Source organism: Lactuca sativa, chromosome 7 (genome assembly GCF_002870075.4).
Source record: "Lactuca sativa cultivar Salinas chromosome 7, Lsat_Salinas_v11, whole genome shotgun sequence".
NCBI classification, from domain to species: Eukaryota; Viridiplantae; Streptophyta; class Magnoliopsida; order Asterales; family Asteraceae; genus Lactuca; species Lactuca sativa.
This window is the reverse complement of record NC_056629.2, coordinates 147,438,242-147,464,904: the sequence shown is the minus strand read 5'-3', so window position 1 is coordinate 147,464,904 and position 26,663 is coordinate 147,438,242. Positions and strand designations below refer to the sequence as shown.

The 26,663-nt window shown below is 37.9% G+C and overlaps 1 protein-coding gene across 1 annotated transcript; it reads right to left on the bottom strand.

The window, feature by feature from the left end:
• Positions 1-23,756: 23,756 nt before the first annotated feature.
• LOC111893977 (protein EXORDIUM-like 2) lies at positions 23,757-24,899 on the bottom strand. Its single transcript, XM_023890050.2, has one exon. It carries the CDS (start codon positions 24,831-24,833, stop codon positions 23,922-23,924), a length of 912 nt encoding a protein of 303 aa, XP_023745818.1. The 5' UTR covers positions 24,834-24,899; the 3' UTR covers positions 23,757-23,921.
• Positions 24,900-26,663: the final 1,764 nt, after the last annotated feature.

Below are 26,663 nucleotides of genomic sequence, written 5' to 3'. Positions count from 1 at the left end.
TGCAAGATCATAAAGGTGGAAACGTTATGGTTAAGGAAGTTAGTTTAGGACCACATCTGGAATTTGGACAAAACAAATTAAGGATTAACCTCTTAATAAGAAGGAAAAAGGGTCAGTCGTGTTCGTTGGGTGTAACCCAGGTACGTTGCGCATTCGATGGTCAACCAACACGTTTTGGTCAATGCTCATGTATGCTAAGCGTACAAGCTGAGTATGTTGGGAGAACTCAGTTTTGTTGACAACGTTTATATTTTTTACCTTTTATCCTTGACCAAGTTTGACTAAAGGGTATTTTGGGTATCTTGAGTTGTATTTGAGACTAATCACTATTTGATGAATAGCTAACGGGTAGAGCTGATATTTGGAGCAAAGACCTACTTAGCTATTTGTTCGGACTAAGAGGAGAGTTTTCTTCACTATACTTATGTGTCGAAGGAACCAAATCCGACCCATTGGATTTGGTATTTTGTTTTATTATGTGTTATTATGCTGAGATATGCATTCACTGGTTATGCGATTAGAATGGTAGATCTGTAGGACTACCTATGTTTGTTGATTATTGTTTGATATTGTATTTTCCTCATGTTATGGTTTGTTGGGTTGAGGCGGACCAGCTAGTACTAAAGGCCAAGACACCCAAGCCAGCCTGGATAGACTGAAGGCCTGCGAGGCGGTCCAGTCATGCCGAAGTCCTTAAGAGCAGTCAAGATAGTATGTAGGCCTACAAGGTGGTTCAGTCATGTTGAAGGCTCATGAATGTATGATGTTGTTTGTACGGTTTTGTACCATTCTTTAAGGGAACTGACTAAGCGTTGGCTTACAATTTTAGTTTGTTACTTCAGGTACTTTAGAGGATCGGGGAAAAGTAAATTCATGATCATGCACATTCCTTTGGATTTTTATGTTATTGGATTTTGGGATACTCTGATTCATGACTTATACTTTTCAAACAATGTTTTGTAAACAATTATGGTGTTTGGGTTGTTTTTGAAAAATGAAAAGTTTTACTAAGATTTTTGTGGTGTTTCAGAAGTGTGATTATGCAAGTTGTAGTTAGGGTCATGCTTCCCTCCTCAATGTCGTATATTTTCTTCTTTTATCTTTTAGAATCAACATATATTCATTTTCTATGAAGTATATAGAGGTAACGAAATGTAGAATAAAAAGAGAAAGCCAATCAGCAACAATATGACCCACTTTTGCATTTCTAACTCTTCACTTTTAACATTTGTAACATCTTGTTTCTAGAAGTTTCTTATTTAGGGACTGTAGACAATAAATGGATCAACTAAAGGCCTTAGGCTTCAAGGGAATAGGGATTAGACCCTGTTGGGTGTTTATAATATTAGTTATGCAATCCAAGCCCTTGGTTTGTGTTTTGGGCTGAAGTCAAAGGTCGGGATCTTGTGTGAAATATGGATTTTTGTTCGAGGATTTTTTATTATAAAATAATTAGACAATATTGTGGTGCTCTTCAATACCTTTTGTGGATATAAAGATTGTCAAAATCGGAGTTGAAACAAAAACATTATGACTGTTAGAAGTTAGGAGGGTCTTAAGTGTAGCCTAGTATGCTGGGCATACTAGGCAAGGCAGATCGTGAAGGTTTAACCTGGTACGTGCACGCACCCGGAGTACGTTGGGCATACGGGGCAAGGAACCAAACCTTAATTTTGGGGTTTTGAACCCTGTTTAAGCTCTTTAACTTTCCTAAGTCCTTATTTCTTTCAGCCTCCATCCTCTCTAACCTAAATATCGAAACCTTATCCACATTTATGAGGTGCTTGAGTTTTTTTAGTTCTATGAAGTGTTCTTGGTGCATCTTAAAGAAGGAGGAGCTCATTGAAGAGGTGTTAGTTACATTGAAGCTTGTAGATCTAGACCTTTTTCACCGTGATCTTTCTTATGGAGGTATAAAGTTAGAATCTTGTTGATGCATTTGTTATATCTAGTTAGATTTGGATGTTATGAGCTTTTGGTCACTTTAGTGAATAAATTTTAGATCTTGAAAGTTTGTGACCTTGTTATGGATAAAGTTAGAAACTTTATCTATGTAAAAATCATTTTGATTAAGATTTAAAGGTTGGAAACTTGGACTTAATGGATTAAGTAAGAAAGATGCACTTTTGGTCCCTTGAAACTTAAAATACTAGATCTTGGTTGTTTTAACCATTCTAATGGATAAAGTTGGAAACTTTATCCATTATGGAGCTATTAGGAACCATAAAAATGTGATCTTGGTCCTTCTATCGCTTCCTTACATGAGTTAAGATGCCTTAATGGATAAATAAGTTAGGGCTTTAGCTTTTGGACCTTTTCTAGCCATGGAAAGTCATAAAGGTGGAATCTTTATGACTTAAGTCGATGTTTTGAGTCTAGATCTGAGCTATGGACGAAAGGCCTTAAAGGATAAAGTGCTTAATGAGAATATTAGAACCAGCTCATATACATGGGGCATACCTTAGAGTATGCTTAGCGTACTAGGTTGAGATTGTGTACATTAGGTGTAAATTAAGTACGTTGGGCATACTTAATTTCGATGGGCTTTGACTTTTGTTGATTTCCTTTGATGGTTGACTTTTTGACTAGTTTGACTTTTGGTCAAACTTGAGTAGAGTTGAACATTTGGCTAAGGAATTTTTTCAGTTTGGCTTTAGGAAGCTTGGGTTGGGATGTTTTGTTGTTGAAGTAGTTATTTGGCTTGTGTTGTATAGTTCATGCGAGTCTCCCCACTATGTGTGTGGGTTGAAGGCATCAATACCGGCCCACTGGATTATGTTGTAGGATAGTATTGGTCTTTGTGAAACTTACTAATATGCTTGTATCTACTTTTTGTTTTTATGACTCATGCTTATATGTTTGTATGCTTATGTATGTGGGTTGATACGAACTTGTAGGTTGATACGGACCTGGCACAACTACTTGTTGTCATATGGTGTTGATATGAACCTGACACAGTTATTTGTTATCATATGGGGTTGATACGGACCTGAAACAGCTATTTTCTGTCATACGAGGTTGATACGGACCCGACACAGCTATTTGTTTTCATATGGTATTGATAAGCACCTGATACAACCACGTTCTATTATATGTATATATGTTGCATGTGGTGCTTTGGGGAACTCGATAAGCTTTGTGTGTACAATTTATGTTTAAGGTTTTAGGTGCTTTGTTTTCAAAAGGAAGGGCCCGACTTGATCACAATATATCCCCTGGAATTTTATTATGCACTAAATGTTTACAAATAACTATGATGTTTTGAGAATACTTTGACTATGATCGTCTTTTGGAACAATGAATGAATGACTTTAACTTATTAAAATATGAAAATTTTACTCGGTATTTTTGGGTTCTTGTAAGTTGAAAGTACATGACTTAGTGTGCGGACAAGGCTTGAAAACTCAAACCTTGAATTAACTTTTAATATCAATGTTTGTTGCTAATATTTTGGTCTAGTCAAGTCTGGTAAACAAGTCAAGACTTGAAGATGATATTCAACAAAGTGAACCAAAAAAATATTTAAGTAGAGTAAAATGAGTATGAGCAAAGTAAATACAATTTAAGAAGTAGTAGAATGATAGTGAAAGAGATTTGACTTGCAAGAGAATTAGTAATTAATGTGAAGAGAAGAATTCTATTTCTTACTTTCAATCCATGAAACATAATCTCCTTAAATAGTAAAGGAGAAACATAGTACAAATCGAGGACATTCTATGGACTAGGTAAAACTAAGTGTTTGGAAAATCTGACACATGATAGATTTACTTGATTTGGTCCTAAGAACTGTTCACTCAATAAAAAGACAAAGAGCATTTAATGCTTGTACATGCTCTATCACATCAAAAGACTAATTTTAGTAAAGTCTTCATCTCGGAAGAAGAATGACTTCGGAACACTTCGGTTCTGAAACTGAGGTTGGCTTTGGATCTGGTTTGGCTCAGATTGCTAGAGGTTCACTTTTATGCACTAACAATCTCCCTAAGTAAACTTCGCAATCAATCGACTCAATGGGCTTCATCAGACACAAAGAGATAGGACAACCTAGGAAGTGCTTTAGAGGAATTGGTGTGATGTTTAGCTATGTGTATTTGTTGAGAGCGTGTATATGTGATTGGATCAGATGGTAGTAGAAATGAATAATTACTTAGAGAATTCAAAACAATCCTTGAGGAAAGTATGGATAGGTGTGGAAGGTAGCATTGGCCCCGTACTACTTAAAGCATAGTATCTATACTCGAATTAAGGAAAATTTTGGGGATTCCAAGGAGCTGATTAAGGGTAGATTGTATGGTTTGGTACCATGGTTCATTACAATATCTTTTCGTCTTTTTTGGTTTTTTCAATTATGTTTTTTTCTGACTGAGGATAGTTCTGCTTCCCTGAATATAGTTGGTTCAGGTGTTGGTTGATTGTTTCAGGTGATCAGGGAAGTAAATCAGAAACGAAGACTTTTGTAGATGATGTGTGTGGTATCCTATTTGTTTCTAGATAGAGAAATGGTTTAAGGGATTGTCATAATTATCGTTTGTGCAATTGCATGGGATTCTTGATGATTACAGGCGGTTATGATTGGGAAGCTTTTGATTTCCCCATCTGGGATTTGAAATCTCTTTGATTTTGCTTGGTCTTCATCTTGGAGTTCATCTTGTGTTTTATCATACATTTCAAAGGTATAGGATGCTATGTATTTGGGTTGGACCGGTTTGATATTTGTTCTAGCTGCAATGCCAGTTCATGGTAGTTCGGACCCTATGTAGGGAGAACTGGGTATTTTGATCGGAGGATCATCGATCTCTTAATGTTTGTGGTTTCAGAAGGATGGGTTTCGGGTATTTGCGGTTCGGGAATGTGAAGCTTTGGTTCATGATTTGGTCAAGACAAGGGTGCAAAGTAAGTTTCCATTAGATGTATGTGTTCAGGAATACAAGAGTCTTCTTCATGGCAGGACGTTGTTGATCAAGGAGCAAGTTGTAGCCAAGGGTTCCTTTTAGGAACATCGAGGAATAATTCAAAAGGCGTTTGGGTCGCTCAGGTTGAATATCGATTGTTGAGATTTTTCAACTTGTTATAGATTTGTATTTGTAGTCTAGGTTGGGTAGTTCTTGATTAGTCAATTAGTTTCAGATTTGTTATGTTTAATGTTTCATGTACTTTGTCCAGTAGTGTATTGGATCAATGGATTAGTTTTCAATGCATTCTCGATCGTTGGTCTGTTCGTTCTTCACCAATAGTAGAGGTTCTTCAGAAGTTTAGAGTTGTATCAGTTTGAGTTCAATGGTTGCGTCAACCTATTTTCAAAATTTATACATCGTAGATTTTGGTTTCTGGGTATGGGTATGGGTTCCCTTAATGGTTGTTTGTGAAATTATTATTCATAGCAAGCTCGATTCTGGCAAATGTTCTTGGTTTTTGGAAGTTCGTATGTTGAGTCAGGTTTGTTTAGTTTTGTAACACCGAAATTTTAAAAACAAAATTTTCATTTAAAATCGCTTATCTCTTTAACACTTTTCATAAAAATCTCATTTTTGTTTAAATTACAATACATGACTCTTTTGTTCAATCGTTTAATAAACCAGGATCCTCAAAACAAACGCTTCCTTTGGTGTGTACAATCGAGTCGGTGCCGTCCCGTGATCCTGAGAAAACCTGAAACACATAACACAAAACATTGTAAGCATGAAGCTTAGTGAGTTCCCCAAAATACCACTCTAACACATATTAGCCACTCAAGTCTATAACTTTGTTGACCTTCTGTTCAGTGTGTCTCAGTGGGACCCTCTAGTCCCAACTCTCTTGGGGCCCTCTAGTCCTAACTCTATGGACCCCAAAGGTCCTAACTCTGATAACTCCGTGTCATGCATATCACACATCACAATATATCCCAACACATAAATAGCATATAAATACTATCGCACGTAATTCTAAAAATACCATGTATAACACATATTAGCCACTCGAGGCTATAACTCTGTGGGCCTTTGGGCCCTAACTCTATGGACCCTCTCGTCCTAGCTCTGTGGACCTTCCGGTCCTAACTCTGATATACACACAACATAAATCACATACAAATAATGCAGTGCCATAAATCACATAGATAGCATACAATAACTCTGTCACATAACTCTAAGATACACTGTCACATGACTATGTTACCACTCTAGGTAAAGTATAGTGAGAAGACTCACCTCAAACGAAGTCGGATGAACTCTCATGCCCAACGTCCCGACCTGACCTCCTCCTATTATTCAAATAACATCCCCGATCAATACTCTCTCATTGTCTCAACTCTAAAGATTGGGTAGAAGACCATTCTACCCTTCCCCGAACTCTCTTAAGTCAGTCTTAACCAAAACCCTAAAGTCAACGAAATTCAATGGTCAAACTTTGAACCGACTCGTCGAGTGCACAAGGGCGACTCAGCGAGTCCACACGTGTCCACAGAATCCTCCTCCTAGCCTCGCTTGACACGTCGAGCAAACCCCCTTGCTCGACGAGTTACACCTGGTATGTATCGCAGGGCAACCCCGACTCGACTCGTCGAGTCCGCTCATGAACTCGGCGAGTTGCTCCCATGACAACACTCATCTAACCTTCTGAGGTTAGATCCACTCCTCTAATCCATAGATTTGACTTCCCTATGACCAATAGCCATATAAAGGTCGAATCTTGGTACACATGCAAGGCTCTCTATGCTTATTTTGGTGAAATCCTCCATATCATGACAACCCTAGCTCATAACTCCAAGGGAAAGGCATAAAGTAGAATGGAAGGGACTCTCTGGACCTCTCAAGGTCCATATCTAGGAATCATTTCACCATGGGACCTCTCATACTCTAGATTCAAGCTTAATAAAGCATGAAGAATCCCTAGATTCATGAAATCTACTAAACAAACGAAGATGGACATGAATCCTTACCTCTCACAGCAGCTCTGAACGAAATGATGGGAGATTTGAGTCCCACAAGACAGCCCAACCCGAAATCCTTCCTTCCCTTTGCTATGACACTCCAAAGGATGATGAATTAGCCCTCCTTTTGCACTACAAGCTTCCTCTCTGCTCTCCATGTTTTCTCAGTGTGTAGTGTCCACAAATGAAGGCCATAAGGACCTTTAACTGGGTCCCAAACCTGAGAAATTAGGGTTTCTCTGCTCAGCACCTACTCGGCGAGTCCCTCCGTTGACTCGCCGAGTCCACTCATTAAACCCGCGTGAGAAAAGCCGTCTCGACTTGGCGAGTTGGATCCTCAACTCGTCGAGTCTCTCCTTTAATCAAAAGATTAAACTACATAATAATAACCCTGAAAATCCGGACGTTACAATGCTCCCCCACTTGAATTAGATTTCTCCCTCGAAATCATTCCTTAACCACACATAGATTTATTCATTAATCCGAAAGGTACTACCGAAAAGGTATTCATACCACACTGATATCTTTCTCTATGGACATCTGAAACCACACAGAACCTCCAAAACCAGAGTTTAAACCAACTCTTTCGCCGCTAAAAATACCCCTTCCTAATAACTGGAAACTCTAGTGGCCTGATCCGCCGCCGGACCGCCTACTTGAGCGATTACCATGATTTTTTCTCCTCGAATATCAACCCAGTTTCCTCACTGGGTCTTTGATTCTCATAAGACCACGTCCAACAATCAACTATCTCTCCTCCAAGCTGAGCATGCTAAATCATATGAATCAAGCCCCACGAATAACAGGGTTGACACTCCACTGGGGCACATCTACTAGACTGCTATCAGAAACACTCCGAACAAAGAATCCCCAACACTCTGTCCTTAGACACAAAATCATAGCCATGCTCGCTCAGAAGTGTCCTCAACATCCCATTCATAAGCCTCATCTCCAAATTCCATATCTCTTTAACACCACACGAGGTCTGACCGTCGTCTATCCGCATAACTCTTCTGACGGCTCTGGGCCGTCAGCAACCTCTGTCTGACCTGCTGAATCTGTTCGATCATCTGAAGCACCATCTATGTATTACCCATCACACGTTGCCCTACTTCTCCCCAGCAAATGGGAGTCCGACACCTTCTCCCATACAACAGCTCAAAGGGTGGCATATTAATGCTCGAATGATGGTTGTTGTTATAGCAAAACTCAACCAAGGGTAAGTACGTGTCCCAACTCTCTCCAAAATCCAATACACATGCCCGAAGCATGTCCTTGAGCATCTGAATCTTCCGCTCGCTCTGCTCGTCAGTCTGTGGGTGGTAGGCGGTATTAAAATGCAACCTCGTGCCCAACTCCTCATGGAATTTCTTCCAGAATCTAGAAGTGAAGCGTACATCTCGATCTGAAACCATCGAGATCGGTACTCCGTGCCGCGATACCACCTCCCTCACGTATAACTCTGCCAGGCTGTCCGCATAAGAGCTCTCACTGACTTCCTCTTCGCATCAACTATCTCGGCCCTGTGACACACAAGTCACAAAATTCTCAAACTAAAACTATAACCTAACCGAAAATCGACTTAGCCCTGACAGAGACGGAGATCCCAGTCTCGCCCCTGGTTCAACCACCAGGCTCCAATAACTCAATACTAGGGCTACTCAAGCCTAAAACTCTTCTGCATCATACACTGATCGAAGTACACTCCATCGTCACACTCTCTTTCCGTCTAGTGAGTACTATGGCTCCCCGCGACATCACAACAGCCTCTGACTAGTGAGTACTACAGCTCCCCGTAGTATCACGACTCCCTCTCTCTGACTTGTGAGTACTATGGCTCCCCGTAGCATCACAACACCCTCTGACTAGTGAATACTATGGCTCCCCGTAGTATCACGACTCCATCTCTCTGACTTGTGAGTACTACGGCTCCCCGCAGCATCACAACACCCTCTGACTAGTGAATACTATGGCTCCCCGTAGCTTCACCCCATACTCTCATTCTCATTACAACACCACACTACGTCCACTAACTCATGATCCGTAGACTATCATAGATAGCTACACACACTTGTCCCAAATATGCATCACAAACTCTGGCGGCAACCACTATAACAAAATACCTACCTCTGCGGAGATCCACTTTCTTAAATAATCCCTCTTGATGTCAATACCCGAAGGGATCCCACTGGAACCGTAGATACATGATACGCAACTAGTCGTCTCAAACTCAAGATTCTAAATAACTCTGAAATCGGGACATTATACTCGGGTACCACGGAACATCATTACAGAACATTACAATGTCCTGCCTCAACCACTGATCTCGTACCCCCAGCACCATACAGATACAACAATACATTTCATCTGAACCCCATAACTAATTCTTCATTTTACCCAATGCGCAACTTCAATGTATCCAAACACTCAATTGGAATACAAAGAAAGCGCTAACGCTTCAGAACACGCTGATGATCCTCCAAAACCCTTTCCCCTGCTGCTCAAAATCCAAGCAAGGATACACATACCGGCCCAGGAGTTGTTTGCTCGATAATCTTCTATCTACCCCAAAAAGGGCATATGCAATCCATACTTCGACCCAGAAGTTCTCACCTGCCCATACTATCATTACGAGCCTTCCACTTGAAACGGCCCTGACCACCACCAGATTCCTGACCATTGGCCACCTTCCGTGGAGACACCCATCCTTTCTCAGACACATACCACATGCATTATCTCGCCCTGCACCTTTCCTTGATCACCAATGACCCTGGTCTCATGAATTCGAGCCGCAGGTTTCTGTATCCAACCCTTAACCGCTCTAGCACAAATCTTTGGTTCCCTCAATAAAATACCCGGTTCTCCCCCACTTAGAGTTCGAACCATCACCAATTGACGCATCAACACTCTACCCCACAGACGGTTTCCTCCAGAAACATCGCACCTACGCTTGGAAGGTGCCACACAAAGCCCAATGATCTCCCCACGTAGAGATCAATAAACCTCAAATACCCTAAATCTCCAAAGAAATCCTCAGGAACTTCTCATCACGACCGCCTCTAGCCATTTGAAGTCTCATACCATCCCAATACTGAACATCCTAACTATCCAGTACTATCACTGACTCATAGACTGAAATAATAAATCCTCATACTCCTCATCCGCAACTTCTCAACCCTTGTTCTAACACGTGAATCATCACGATAATAAGGACTCCACTACCATACTCAATACCCATCATAGACAGAAGAGCCACCGCTCTGATATACTCGACTGGATTACCCGCTGATACCGCTACCACACGCCCTACTATACTTAATTAGGGTGTAATGTGGTCCTTGACCATCTTAGTCCCCACTGACTACCTGCTCATGGTAGATCAGTTCCTCGTGGCAGACAGGCTACCCGATACTCTGGTGGAAAAATCATCATCAATGTCAACCCGAAGGGTTTTACTCCTAAACCCAAAATTGAAATCTCACGCCTCTTCTACTTCCCATGGGAAACATAAATAGCACCCATCAGGTCACATAAGGTGACATCTCCTCCATCGGCTGATTGCTCACTCAGACCACAATCCCCCATAAATGCCTTCTCTACTAATCCCTGAGTCTTCCGACTACATCTGAAAGCTTACCAAAATACTCTGAAATTCTCTCGACCACCCTCCCAAGGGATGCCTCTTCGGACTCAATCATGGCCCTCAGGCCTAAAACCCCATCGCATCCAAGTTCCACCAATCAATCCTGACCGGACAACCGGAGAATCACAAGCATCATCTACTAAGAACCATGGTACTCAGCCCATGACATCTCTTCTCAATCTGCTACAATATATGGTACTCGAACCATAACATCACTCCTCAATCTGCTCCAATGCATGGTACTCGAACCATAACATCACTCCTCAATCTGCTACTTAGAACCTTCAGAATACTGCCTGTATCGAGTATGCGTCCTCTGCTATCGGTAGTACGGGCCCATACTACCTGCCACATCTACCCATACTTTCCACACGGACAATTCCAGAGCTCCTAAGTAGCTGCTCAACCTTCTTTTTCACTAATTCTGCCATGCGTGCCCGCTCCTCAGCGAAATGCTCTACTCTTCCAGCATACTCATCTGGCTAAGGTCACTTCCTAGGCTCTTCCTTGGTCCTCCCACTTCTCTGCCATCAGCTGCTGAAGAGCTCCTAATGATGCCAGCCATCTACCTCCTGAATATCGTCATATTCACTTGGTAACTGACTCCCATCATCGAGAGTTCCACAAAGCATGAAGCAAGCAGCATTCGGGCATCGAAGAATACATAGAACTCACTTTGGGTGATAACTCCGCTTGCTCTGCTCATTCTCAAAAGTACCACCGAACTCTACAACTCTACTCCTCGCGGGTTCTAACTATTCTTTCGATAAGCACCACAATACTCATCTAGGCGTCTCTCCTAGATTACTCCTTTACTCAAATCCCCTAAAAGGATTCCAACTGCATACTCTCACTCATACTCAAAAGCACCTCACAAATAACAGCAACTCCTAGGCTAAGGCATCACAAATCAGGCCACACTAGTCCTAAGATATGAAATACCTAGCCAATCTCTAGCATGCATAATATCTCATAAAATGTATCATAAATATCTCATAATACAAAAGTAAGGGTATTTTGGGAAATCACCGTTCGGGCTCTGGCTGATTGTACACACTGCTCTTTCTCGCTTTCTCTTTGAACTCTTATTCACTTTTAGAAAATCATTTCTTTGAAAACTTTTCTTACTTCCTCAGTTTGAGTCCAGATTTACCCGAAGGTGCATCTGAATCCCTCAAACCAAGGTTCTCATACCAACTTGTAACACCGAAATTTTCAAAACAAAATTTTCATTTAAAATCGCTTATCTCTTTAGCACTTTTCATAAAAATCCCATTTTTGTTTAAATTACAATACATGACTCTTTTGTTCAATTGATTAATAAACCGGGATCCTCAGAACAAACGCTTCCTCTGAATCCTTACCTCTCACAGCATACAAATACTCTGGCATGTAATTCTAAAAATACCACGTATAACACATATTAGCCACTCGAGGCTATAACTCTATGTGCCTTTGGGCCCTAACTCTGTGGACCCTCTCGTCCTAGCTCTGTGGACCTTCCAGTCCTAACTCTGATATACACACAACATAAATCACATAGAAATAATTCAGTGCCATAAATCACATAGATAGCATACAATAACTCTGTCACATAACTCTAAGATACACTGTCACATGACTCTGTTACCACTCTAGGTAAAGTATAGTGAGAAGACTCACCTCAAACGAAGTCGGATGAACTCTCGTGCCCAACGTCCCGACCTGGCCTCCTCCTATTATTGAAATAACATCCCCGATCAATACTCTCTCATTGTCTCAGCTCTAAAGATTGGGTAGAAGACCATTCTACCCTTCCCCGAACTCTCTTAAGTCAGTCTTGACCAAAACCCTAAAGTCAACGAAATTCAACGGTCAAACTTTGACCCGACTCGTCGAGTGCACAAGGGCGACTCGGCGAGTCCACACGTGTCCATGGAATCCTCCTCCTAGCCTCGCTTGACACATCGAGCCAACCCCCTTGCTCGACGAGTTACACCTGGTATGTATTGCGGGGCAACCCAAACTTGACTCGTCGAGTCCGCTCATGAACTCGGCGATTTCCTCCCATGACAACACTCATCTGACCTTCTAAGGTCAGATCCGCTCCTCTAATCCATAGATCTGACTTCCTTATGACCAATAACCATATAAAGGTCGGATCTTAGTACACATGCAAGGCTCTCTATGCTTATTTTGGTGAAATCATCCATATCATGACAACCCTAGCTCATAAATCCAAGGGAAAGGCATAAAGCAGAATGGAAGGGACTCTCTGGACCTCTCAAAGTCCAGATCTAGGAATCATTTCACCATGGGACCTCTCATACTCCAGATTCAAGCTTAATAAAGCATGAAGAAACCCTAGATTCACGAAATCTACTAAACAAACGAAGATAGACATGAATCCTTACCTCTCACAGCAGCTCTGAACGAAATGATGGGAGATTTGAGTCCCACTAGACAGCCCAACTCGAAATCCTTCCTTCCCTTTGCTAAGACACTCCAAAGGATGATGAATTAGCCCTCCTCTTGCACTACAAGCTTCCTCTCTGCTCTCCATGTTTTCTCAGGGTGTAGTAGCCGCAAATGAAGGCCATAAGGAACTTTAAATAGGTCCCAAACCCGAGAAATTAGGGTTTCTCTGCCCAACACCTACTCGGCGAGTCCCTCCTCTGACTCGCCGAGTCCACTCATTAAACCCGCAGGAGAAAACCCATCTCGACTCGGCGAGTTGGATCCTCAACTCGTCGAGTCTCTCCTTTAATCAAAAGATTAAACTACATAATAATAACCCTGAGAATTTGGATGTTACAATTTTTTTATGTGTGGCTTTGGATCTGCGTAGAATCCAATTTTGGCATGTCGTGATGGAAGGGTTGGTATTTTGGATTAATCTGACAAGAGTTTGACAACATTTCTAATGGATTTGGAAGTTTTATCAAGCTATTTGCATATTCGTGGGATACATTCAGTTTCAATCAAGTTAAGGGATCTTAGTCTTTAGTCGTTCATGAGGATGTTTTGGCTAATAATTAAGGTTCGTCATTTCGTTAGATCTATTGGTACCTCACCCTTCGGGTAAGGTTGTGAGGAAGAAGGAATGCAGTAGATCCAAGGTTGGTTATGTGTCTCCCGGTTGGTGTGTACATTGACACATTGTGGTAGTGCCCCGGTTCTGGTCACGAGTCATGAAGTTCATCATAAATGTCTTGAGTGATTTGTCGGGTGAAGGTACACCTGAGCTGATAAGGGAATAATTTATCGGGTTTAATTTGATGGGTTCCAGTTTTCAAGAAGTTTCCTGCTTTGAATGGTTGTCGTTGTGATATGAGGTCTTCCAATTGTGAAGAGTAAGGTAGTTGTTTCGGTACTCAAGCAGAGCAATTGGGTTTCTTTCATCGACTAAGGGCAGAGTGTTAAGGTTCATTCTTTCATAGGGATAAGTGATTTCTGCTAAGATGGGGTTTGGATGGTAGGGTTGGGAGACGATCGTCGGTATGGGATGAATCTTCTGTCTTAACAGAATTTAGGAAGTTCAGGAAGGACCGACAGCATGGTAGAGGAAGTATTAATGAATGATTTTGAGGATGAAATCTAACTTTAGTAGGGGAGAGTTGTAACATCTTGTTTCGAGAATTTTCGTATTTAGGGATTATGGACAATAAATGCATCAATTAAAGGCCTTGGGCTTCAAGGGAATAGGGTTTAGAACCTATTGGATGTTGATAATATTGGTTATACGATCCAAGCCCTTGGTTTGTGTTTTGGGCCGAAGGGCAGTAGAGGAAAAGTCAAAGGTCGGGTTCTTATATGAAATATGTATTTTTTTTGTTCGAGAAGTTTTTAGTACAAGATAATTAGATAATATTGTGGGGTCTTCAATACCTTTTCGTGGATATAAATATCGTCGAAATCAGAGTTGAAACGAAGAAGTTATGACCGTTGAAAGTTTGGAGGGTTTTAGGTGTAGCCTAGTACACTAGGAGTACAAGGAGTACGTTGGGCGTACTAGGCAAGGCAGATCGCGAAGGCTTAACCTAGTACGACGGCATACCAGAAGTACATTGGGCGTAGCGACCAGGACCTAAACCCTAATTTCTAGGTTTTGAGCCCTATTTAAGCTCTATAACTTCCTAAACCCTTACTTCTTTCAGCCTCCATCCTTTCTAACCCTAATATCAAAACCCTAGACCCAGTTATGAGATCCTTGAGTTTTTGAGTGCTTTGGGGTGTTCTTGGTGCATCTTGGAGAAGGAGGGGCCCATTGAAGAAGTGTTTGTTGCATTGAAGCTTATAGATCCAGACCTTGTTCACCATGGTCTTTCTTTTGGAGGTATAAAGTTTGAATCTTGTTAATGTATTTGTTAGATCTAGCTAGATTTGGATGTTGTGAGCTTTTAATCATTTTAGTGCATAAAGTTTAGATCTTGAAAATTTGTGACCTTCTTATGGATAAAGTTGGAAACTTTATCCATCAAAACATCATTTTGATTCAGATTTAAAGGCTAGGAACTTGGACTTAATGGATTAACTAAGAAAGATGCACTTTTGGTCCCTTAAAACGTAAAAGACTAGATCTTGGTTGTGTGAACAATTCTAATGGATAAAGTTGGAAACTTTATCCATTATGGATCTATTAGGAACCATAAAAATATGATCTTGGTCCTTCTATCCCTTCCATGTAAGAGTTAAGATGTCTTAATGGATAAATAAGTTAGGGTTTAAGGTTTTGGACCTTTTCTAGCCATGGAAAGTCATAAAGGTACAAAATTTATGACTTAAGTCGATGTTTTGAGTCTATATCTGAGTTATGGACAAAATGCCTTAAAAGATAAAGTGTTAATGGGAATATTGGAACCAGCTCATGTATGCAGGAGTAAGATGAGTACGTTGGTCGTACTCATCTGCCATGGACTGTGACTTTGTTGACTTCCTTTGACCGTTGACTTTTTAACCAGTTTGACTATTTGGACAACCTTGAGTAGAATTGAATATTTGGCGAAGGAATTATTTTGGTTTGGCTTTAGGAAGCTTGGGTTGGGATGTTTTGTCACTAAGGTAGTTGTTAGGCTTCTGTTGAATAGTTTATGTGAGTCTTCTCACTATGTTTGTGCGTCGAAGGCACAAATGTCGACGCACTGGATTATGTTTTAGGATAGTAGTGGTCTTTGTGACAATTGGCGATATGGTTGTATGTGGTTGATGTCTTTGAGACTCACGCTTATATGTATGTATGCTTACATTTGTAGGTTGATATGGACCTAACACAGCTACTTGTTGTCATATGGGGTTGATACGGACTTGACACAACTATTTGTTGTAATATGGGGTTGACACAGACCTGGCACAACTATTTGTTGTCATACGGGGTTGATACGGACCTGACACCTCTATTTGTTGTCCTATGGGGTTGATACAGACCTGAGACAGCCACATGTTATTATATTTATATATATTGTATGGTACTTTAGGGAACTCACTAAGATTTGTGCTTACAGTTTATGTTTATGGTTTCAGGTACTTTGTTTTCTAAAGAAAGGACGCGGCTTGATCGCACTGCATCCCCTTGGAGTTTTATTTTGCACTGAATGTTTACGAATTACTCTGATGTTTTGAGAATACTTTCATTCTGATCGTCTTTTGTAACAATGAATGAATGACTTTAACTTATTTAAAATGTTACTTAGGTGTTAACCATAAAGTTTCTAACTTTTTGGTATAACATGGCTAGAAAGTTCCCAATAGAAAAAACTCTTACTACTTAACCCATTAAGACATTGTAACTCATGCATGGAAGGAAAGTAACAATCAATATTACACTCAAAGGCTTACAAAAGCTCTCAAATGTATTAGGGTTTGCAAAATGTGTCGACATGAGATTGGAGGTTGATGGAAGGGGTGAGATTTGGGGCTTAAGGATGTTTAAATAAGGTCCAAACCCTAAAAATTAAGGTTTGAGGTTCTGGCATGTACGCCCAGCATACGTGAGCTCCGCCCCATATTTACAAAAATGCTACAATGGGACTTTTTGCAACACTTCTCATACACAAGGGCTAAAATGCAAATAATCTTCATACTTCGGGTTAAAATTGGAATGCTTGATCATCAAGATGTTACGGTAGCACTTTCAATAGATTAACTTGTGAAGTTCGTCACCTTTTGTCTATTTCTTAAAAAAATTATTAATTGCTTTTATATTTTTATTCAAATTCTTTGATTTTATACTTTTGGTTGTTTTGATGATTTGCAATAACTAGGGACAAGCATAAGATATCTTTGTTACAAGAAGTGGTTGATGTTTATACATCTTACTTGGAAAGACTCTCGAGTTTCATTGGGTAATGAATGACTCTCTACTCTTATGCACTATAAACTGTTATAATTCCATAAAAACACTTTTTTTCTCTTCTTTACTTTGTATCAGCGGTTCTTATAAAGTACATGGACTAGCCTCTTTTTAGATTTACTATCAAATTCAAGAAAATAAAAAAGTGTGATCCAATGGATTTTTATGCAACATCTATTGGAAATTGTTATGAATCCATAAAAACTCACTTTTTTCTTGTTCTTCAGCTATTATTAGAGGTTATAAAGTACATAGAGTAGCCTCCTTCTGGGAATCCTATTCATGGGATATCTACATTTTTTAAAATTGATTTATTCTGTTTACTTTAGTTTATTCCTTTTTTACCCTCCAAGGTAAACAAGTGATTTGATTAGAGGCCATGGCGGTTTGTGTTCGTCTATAGACTAAAAATATTTGATGATATGTTTTTTGTAGGTTCAGAGAGAATTAATTACAACTAATACTTTTTGGAACTTTGTTAACGGAAAACTTTCTCTATGGGACTTGTCCCACATTGGAAGAAAGAGGAAACTTACACTCCCTTAAAAAACCCTCCTACTAGTTGTTTACTAATTAGATCAAAGGCTTGGACTAAAGGGATTGGGTTGGATTCGGTGATTGGGCTAGTCAAATTGGTTGTGAAAGACTTAGATTAATATATATATATATATATATATATATATATATATATATATATATATATATATATATATATATAATGGTCAAAAGATTGGCCTTGGGCCTTAGGGCTCTTGGGGTCTCCTTGACTAATTACATTATTTTTAATATATATTATTTCCGATTTTGACTTTTATTTTATATTAAAAATCTGTTAAATTCGTTTTAGCTGCCTTGAAAGTTATTAACTGTCAATGTATATCTATAATTGCATCACCAAAGACCAGATTTCGGGTTCAGAAAAAACACACACATATTCCTCATATATTTTCGTATTCCACCAACAATGAAGGGAACATAGTAAATTTCGTTGGAATCAAGAGAAGATCTTGGTTGATTGTTGTATCCTCTTGTCAGATCCCTACCAGGGAAATTTCTATCTTAGGACACTGCAATTGCAGGTCTCAATCTACAATTTCGAGTTTCTATTTTATGTTGTATACATCAACATTCAAGTATGTATTCTTATTCATGAATCTTTGATTTATATAAATTCGATTTTTTTATGTTTCTGTTTGTCCATTTTCGTTGTTGTTTACTTTTGTCCTAACATTATAAGACAAAAATAAAAAAGTAGAAGAATGGATCAACAATCCATCATCAAAACACATGTGGAAAAGCCCGAGAAATGCAAAGGCTCAGATTTCCGGAGATGGCAACAGAAGATGTTGTTTTATCTAACAAATCTTCATGTTTCCAATGTTTTCACTGATGATTCTCCCTATCCTCCTACTGGTGTAACCCCTGCAAAAGGAACAACACTACCCACTGCATCCCAATTGGCATAACATCAAAGGGTTGTGGAAACTTGGAACACAAATGAATATAATTGCATAAATTATATTCTAAATGTCGTGGATGATTCCTTTTATGATATCTACTCTACCAATGACTACTGCAAGAGAGATATAGGAATCACTGGAAAAAGAAATACAAAACAGAAGTGACATATTCGAAGAAATTTGTGATTGGAAAGTTCAAGAATTTCAAGATGGTGCCAAATTTGTTCTCAAACAAGTGGAGGAAATTCAAGTCATTGCACATGTTCCTGCAGTTGAAGGTATTGGCATAAACTCTAACTTTCTTGTTAGTTCAATCATCGAAAAACTTCCTCTTTCATGGAAGAATTTCAAACTATATCTTAAGCAATTAACTGATGACATGAGTTTTGAGCAACTTGTGTTGAGAATTCTTGTGGAATAAGATAACAGATTGAATAAGAAGTCAGATGCAAATTCCTTGGAACCAAGTGCAAACTTTGTTGGAGAAGCAAGTACTTCAAGGACAAATCACAACAACAAGAAAGGGAAGCAAGGCTCCAAAAACTCTTCCAAAGATATCAAAAATCATGGCCCAAATAAGAAGAATTTTTCAAAAACAATTATAGTCCATGTTATGTTTGTGGCAAAACTGGACACAAGGCCAAAGATTGCAGATTCAGGAGGGGTCAAGGAGGAAACAATGGAAACAATAGTGGTAAATATGGTCGAGGAAATTCTGGTCAAACCAACTTGGTTGAATCACCAAATCAGTTTTTTGTTGTGATTCTAACCAACATGGTTATCAATTGTGTGGATTGGTGGATTGAAACTGAAGCCACAAGGCACATTTGACCCTCCCAAACCATGTTTGTACATACCATAAAGTCTCGGATTCTAAACCAATGTTTATGGGGAATGGCTCGACTGCAAAAGTTGAAGGAAAGGGAAAAGTGAAACTACAACTGACTTCTGAAAAAGAACTTGTTTTAAGTGATGTCTTGCATGTTCCTGAAATTACTAAGAATCTGATTTATGGTCCTATTCTTAGTAACAAGGGATTCAAACTTGTATTTAAGTATGATAAGTTTGTTCTCACTAAGGGTGGGATGTATGCTGGAAAGGGATACCTTAGTGAGGGTCTCTTTAATGTCAGTGTCTTACCTTTGTACTATGTTGTTGAAACACCAAACATTGATGTAACCAATGTTAATGTTAATGCAATAATGGGCACTACTAGCCCTTCTTCTATGTATATGCATGATCCTTTAATTTTGTGGCATTCTCGTTTGGGACATGTCAATTTTTGTTCTATTCAAAGAATGGAAAAACTTGTCATGTTACCAAATTGTTCATTAGATAAAAACATAAAATGTGAGGTTTGTGTAGAATCAAAATTTTCACAACATCCTCATAAATCAATTGAAAAATCTAATGAAATACTTGACTTAATCCACTCTGATTTATGTGATTTTAGAGCAACACCTACAATAGGAGGAAAAAATTATTATATTTCTTTTTTTGATGATTGCAGCAAGTATTGATATATTTATTTGTTAAATACCAAGGATGAAGCCTTGAATTTTTTAAGAATTATAAGGCTAAAGTTGAAAATCAACTTGACAAAAAGATCAAAATTCTAAGGTCTGATAGAGGAGGAGAATATGAATCCAAAGACTTTGCTGAATTTTCTTATTTAAATGGTATTATACATCAAACAATTGCTCCATATACTCCTCAACAACATGGAGTGGCAGAAAGAAAGAATAGAACATTGAAAAACATGATTAATTCAATGTTAATTAATTATGGAGCACCAAATAATCTTTAGGGAGAAGCATGCCTTGCAGCAAATGCAATACTTAATAGAATTCCTCATAAAAAGAGTGATAAATCACCCTATCATCTGTGGAAAGGGAGGTTACCCTCTTACAAAAGGATGAAAGTGTAGGGTTTCCTTGCTAAGGTACAAGTACCTCTTCGTAAGAGGACTAAACTTGGACCAAAAACCATAGATTATATTTATCTTGGGCCTACCATGAATAGTGAAGCCTATAGGTTTCTTGTGTACAAATCACATGTTGATGATATCTACAACCAAACCATCATGGAATCAACAGAGGCTGAATTCTTTGGAAATATTTTTTCCTTTTACGGATAAAGGGAAAGAGGTTACCTGCTCTAGGAAAAGACCTCTAGATGATGGACTGAATGAAACCATCTTGACAAAAGTTTACAATCAAATGAAGAGAGTTCTTCAAAGGTTCAAGAAGAGAACTTAGAACCTAGAAGAAGCAAACAGGGCAAAATAGCCAAAGATTTTGGACCTGATTACATGACCTATGTAGTGAATAAAGAACCACAAACTTATAAGGATGTTATGGATTCTTCTAAAGCTCCCTTTTGGAAAGAGGCCATCAAAAGTGAGATTGACTCCATCGTGCAGAATAACACTTGTAAATTGGTAGATTTCCCACCTGGGCAAAAACCAATTGGGCACAAATGGATATTCAAGAAGAAGTTTAGACCTGATGGTACCATTGAGAAGTATAAAGCTCGTTTAATAGCTAAAGGATATCGCTAAAAGGAGGGTCAAGACGTCTTTGACATCTATCACCTGTTACAAGAATTACATCAATTCGCACATTAGTAGCAATTGCAGCCATTCACAATTTGGAAATACACCAAATGGATGTGAAAACTGCCTTCTTGCATGGTGAACTAGATGAAGAGATATATATAAATCAAACTGAAGGGTTTGTGGTTAAAGGTCAAGAAAAAAAAAGTCTATAAGTTAGTTAGATCACTTTATGGTAGGGATGGCAACGGGTATTGTTATATCAAGCTTCGTGTTCCCTATTCCCATACCCGAATCCCCATCCCATCTCCACCGGGGATTAAAAATTTATCCCCATCACTATCCCCATCCCAAATGGGGAACGGGGATCCCCAATAGGTAATCGGGTATTTTTTCCGCATTATAAAGTTCTGGACTTTTATGAAATATAATGCATAGTTATATATTAGCCAACAAAACAAAAACTAATAGAAATAATAAAAAGCATTATAATCACCAAATCTATTCAAACATGAATAATAACATTCAAGCTTACAAATTAAACCATTTTTTTGCAAAAAAAAAGTCTTCCAAAAATTACATGTTTGATTGTTGAAAAACCTTACTAAGACTACTGACTTACTTTCTCTTATGCATTATGATTTATGGATTGATTATAAATAAAAACATAAAAAATACTATATATATATATATATATATATATATATATATATATATATATATATATATATATATATATATATCGGGTACCCATCGGGTCGGTTTTGGGTACGGGTATGGGTACCTGACACGTAAAACCATCCTCATCTCCATCCCCGATTTTTGCATTCAGTTAATACCCATCCTCGGTCAAATCGGGGATTTACCCAGTCAGATCGGGTTAGGGTTTCGGGTATCCATCGGGTACAAGTTTTTTTTGTCATCTCTACTTTATGGACTAAAACAGGCTCCAAAGCAAAGGCATGAGATATTTGACAACAGATTACTCTCTAATGGATTTAGAATTAATGAATGTGATAAATGTGTTTTTGTCAAACAATACAAGAATGCTTATGTGATCATATGCTTGTATATGAATGATATGCTTATAATGGGTACTAATTTGGATGTGATCAATCAAACCAAGAAAATGCTACACTCCTCCTTTTCCATGAAGGACTTGGGAGTAGTAGATGTGATCCTTGGTGTAAGAGTTCAAAGAAGACCAGATGGTTATACTCTTAGTCAGTCCCATTATTGAAAGTGTACTAGAAGTTTGGGCACTATGATGATAAGTTGGTAGTCAGCCCTTTTGATTCTTTAAGTCATCTTAAGAAGAATAAAGATGATAGTGTAGCTCAGTTAGAATATACTCTAGTTCTTGGTAGGTTAATGTATATTGTGAATTGTACTAGATCGGACTTGGCTTATAGTGTAAGTAGATTAAGTCGTTACTCCCATAATCCTGGGAAAGATCATTGGTATGCACTAGTAACAGTGCTTAGATATTTAAAGCATATAATGAATTATGGATTGCATTACATGAGGTATCCTCCTGTACTAGAAGGATATTGTGATGTAAACTAGATTTCCAATACTTCTGAGGAAAAATCCACAAGTGAATATGTGTTCACTCTTGGTGGAGCCTTTATCTCTTGGAAATCATCTAAGAAAACTATGCATACTCATTCTACAATAGAAGCAGAGTTTGTTGCTTTGGATAAAGTTGTTGAAGAAGCTAAGTGGCTTAAAAGCTTCCTAGAAGGCATTCATGTGTTGCCTAAACTTGTTACTGCCATTGGTATAATCATGAGAGGATTAGTTGTTGAATGAAAATCTATGAAACTTATTATCTTTAATGCTAATATAGAAAAGTACTTATTTAGCTTTTTTGATACATAAGCTACAATTCTATATCCACAAATCACACGTTTCTTCACTCCTTAAATTTGTAAATGAAAGTAGAATGATATAGCTAAGAAACAAATGATACTAAAGTGCAACCGGTATAATATAAGACATACGACCCGTTGCATAACACGAAGTTCTATAACAAAACAAAATATTAATTCATGAAACAATAAAAAAAAATGCAAAAATCCAACTTGTACGAAGCACATGATCTTCTACTAGTTAGTATTAATGATGGATAAAAGACGGATTAGTGACAAATTAGTAACGGATAAATGATAATTTTTGTTATGATTAGTTTATACTCCCTCCGTCCCAAAATTATAGTCCGTCTTTTCTTTTTGGTTTGTCCCAAAATAATAATCCACTTTTAAAGATAAATAATATTTTTATCAAAATACTTCATCATTGTTACTTAACCACCTAAGAATTTAATGGAACATTAAATACAAAGTAAAAAAAAAAAAAACAAAAAAACTGTCATTTTATTATATAAAGTTAGTGGTAATTATAATTCTTTTATTAATCTGTGTGTTTTTTGTTTGTGGACAATAATAATATTATGACGGATGGAGTAACAATTATCATATTATCAATGATTTTTTTGTTTATATAAAAAAAATTATATTAAATGATCTTCTTTTACATTTTCGAACAAGATATTCCAAATCACAGACCAATAATCTGAAGCTAAAGCGCTAAACAAGATTTATGGATTGTTAACCAAACGAAATTCACGTACTTTAAATTGACATGAAGTCATAAGTCCGTGACACACGTCCCATTCTAAAAAATATTAAATAAAACATAATCATTGCTTTTTAATTTTCTAAGAATATAATATTTAATATACCAGGTTCTATAAAACCATATTCGATAAAATAATCAATTCTTTAAAGAATAATAACTTGTGGTCCTTTTTTTCATCTTAAACGGGGTGCCCAACACACTTTATCTTTCTGCAACTTCAGTTTACTTAATAAAAAAGACAACTTATTTATACCAGTCACAAACTTTTTTTTATACATGCTTTTTTTCTTAAAAAAAAAGATCAGAATTTACACGTCATACAAGACGACAAACATCCGAGTTACACCACAAAGTGGCAACACCACGTAGCACCAGATCACACCCCCTTAGACTAGTGTAGTACACGCAGAGGTTTTAGGGTCCCACATAGCTGGGACCAAGTACTTTCGTCCATTTAACCCGTGCGCATTGTAGCTCGCACCCGTACTCTTATCCACTAAAACATCACCCGGGTAACCCGGATAAGAACCCGACCCGAACATTCCCGTACAAGCCGACACCGCTTCCAACGGCGCAGTCGCCGGACCCTGAAAGTAACCTTGGTTAAACGGGTTGGTCACAGCTCCGGCTAACACCGTCGCTAAGTTGATCACCATTCCGTCGACACCAACATCGCCGTTCGGAGAAACCAACGGCGGCGACTGCGGGCCGTAAATCGGTTGATGAAACGGCCAAGCACACTGACCGGCGCACTGTGTTTCCGAATTCCCGACCCACGCATACGCCACCCTCGGCTTCGCTTTAGTCGACCCGTGAGTACCACATCGGCTCATACAAAACCCTTCGACCCCAACCTCTTTTGCAGTTAACACAACGTTGATGGACTTCGGTTGAGCGACTTTGGTGGCAAGGTATTGGATATGGTAGTTCTTGAGAAGCTTCCCGAGTGAGTAGTTCTCGTCGAGGATTTGTTTTCCGACAACGGTAACAGAGGATCCGTTATGGTACTTCTCGGTGGTTTTCCACCATGAGGAGACGGAGGGAAGCGGCGTCGCCGCCTTTCGTGTCCCCTTGACGGTGTTCAGAGACTGTAAGAAGTCGACGATTATGGAGCGTTGGGTGGGTGTAAACTTGCCGTACCAAACAAGATTAACGGTGACCGGACCTCGGAGAAGGGCGCCGTTGTGGTATTTGAGGAGTAGCGGCTGCTCTTTAACGAGTGCAGAGAAAGATGTTTGGAAAACAGAGATTGCGAGGAGGGAGATAAGGAGAGTGGCAAAATGGTAATTACTTGCCATGAAAGGGGTAGAATACTAGAATTTAGAAAGTGGAAAGGAAAGAGGGAGAAGGATGAATGTTTTTAGTGAATAGAGAGGGGAAGGGATTGTGTTTATATAGTGGAGACAGCTGTAGGGAGTCACCATCAATGGAGTGCCACCTGGCGGGATGTGATTGGGAGATGGTGGGCTGATGCCAGGCTGTAAGGTTCTGGTGTTTGGAATAGGGGTGACGTGGCAAGGGTAGAGGGTTTAGGGTTAGTGATAATGACATGGCAGATTAAAAGGATTGAAGCGTGTAAAGAAGACTGCGATGTACGTATCAATGAATTCATGTCGATTTGACTCCATCACACTTCAGAGTAATTAAAAATTATCTATTTATGTTTTATAAAATCATTATATCTACAATAGGTATTCTTGTCTTTAAGAAAAAATTTAAGAAACTTAAATATTAAAGATAAAAAAAATTAACACTTATAATATAAAGCCTGAAATCAAGAAAAACATCACCTAATATATTTTGCTCAAAAAAATTTATCGTATTAATTTTATGTCTAGAAAAATCGTATTAATTTCATGTATTGCATGAGTTTATTTAAAAAAATATATAAAATTTTAACAGTTTGAAAAGTTTGAATTTATAAAAAAAATATTTTTTTTTTTGAATTATTAAAATTAATGAGGATTTAATGTATTATATATATATATATATATATATATATATATATATATATATATATATATATAAACCCTTTCTAATAAATACCTAACATATATATATTACCTTAAATATTAAATGTGAAATTTTAATTTAATAAATAAAAGATACAATAAAATAACAAGTGAAAAATAAAAAATTTAAAACTTTTAGAAAATATCATATGTCCAAATGAAGAAAAAGATGACATATAACAAAAAAACATTTATTTATTAGAGTAGATTTGATGACCATTAATTAAGCTTATATGATTAGTTCATTTGGACGTACGGGTTACAAAACGTGCAGATTTAAACATCAGCATAAATTTAAATGATTTTAATAAACACAAAAATCATATAATTATTTTTATTACCATGGATGTCTAATAGTTTGAGTGTTCAAGGATTTTCTAATATAAAAAATAGTAGTTCTCACACATCAGTCGCTAGTTCAATTTGCAGAAATTAATTATAATCTCTTTAAAATATATAAATAATTTTAGGGTACTTTTTATATTATCAGATTATTAAGTGATTTTACGTAATGTTTTATTAAATTTATTTTAATAAAAATGTAATATTTTCATATAAAAAGTGATGCGTGTATATAACGTATAATGTGAGATTTAAAGTGGTAGTAAAGAAACAAAAGCAACGAAAAAAAAAAAAGGATTGTACTTTAACGAGTATTTGAACTAGTTTACGTTTGTGTACGGTCACTGGTCCTGCGAGGCCCATGAGCTAGCCCTTATCATTTCAAATTTCTAAATTACAGGGTAGGGGTACCCACTACCATACCACAGTTTTGAAAATGACAAATATACTTTATAAAAGGGTAAAAGTGTATCTATTCAATAATATTTTGTTTTTGAGTAAATTATAAATTAATCAATGTAATGTATATTCTCTTACGACGTTGGTCATAGTTTTGAAATTTTGATGCAATTATTTTTCAATAATAAATTTGCAAAATAAATAATCAGTGAATTATAATACAATTTGACTGAGGCTCGCGTTTGACACAATTTTCTTAAATAGATTTGACGTATATTCCTAGAGTACAACAATAGAAACAGTATATATTGTTGAATTTGACCACTTACCTGAAAAGTTCGTCGGAACTTATACACAGAGAAAATGATAAGAGAG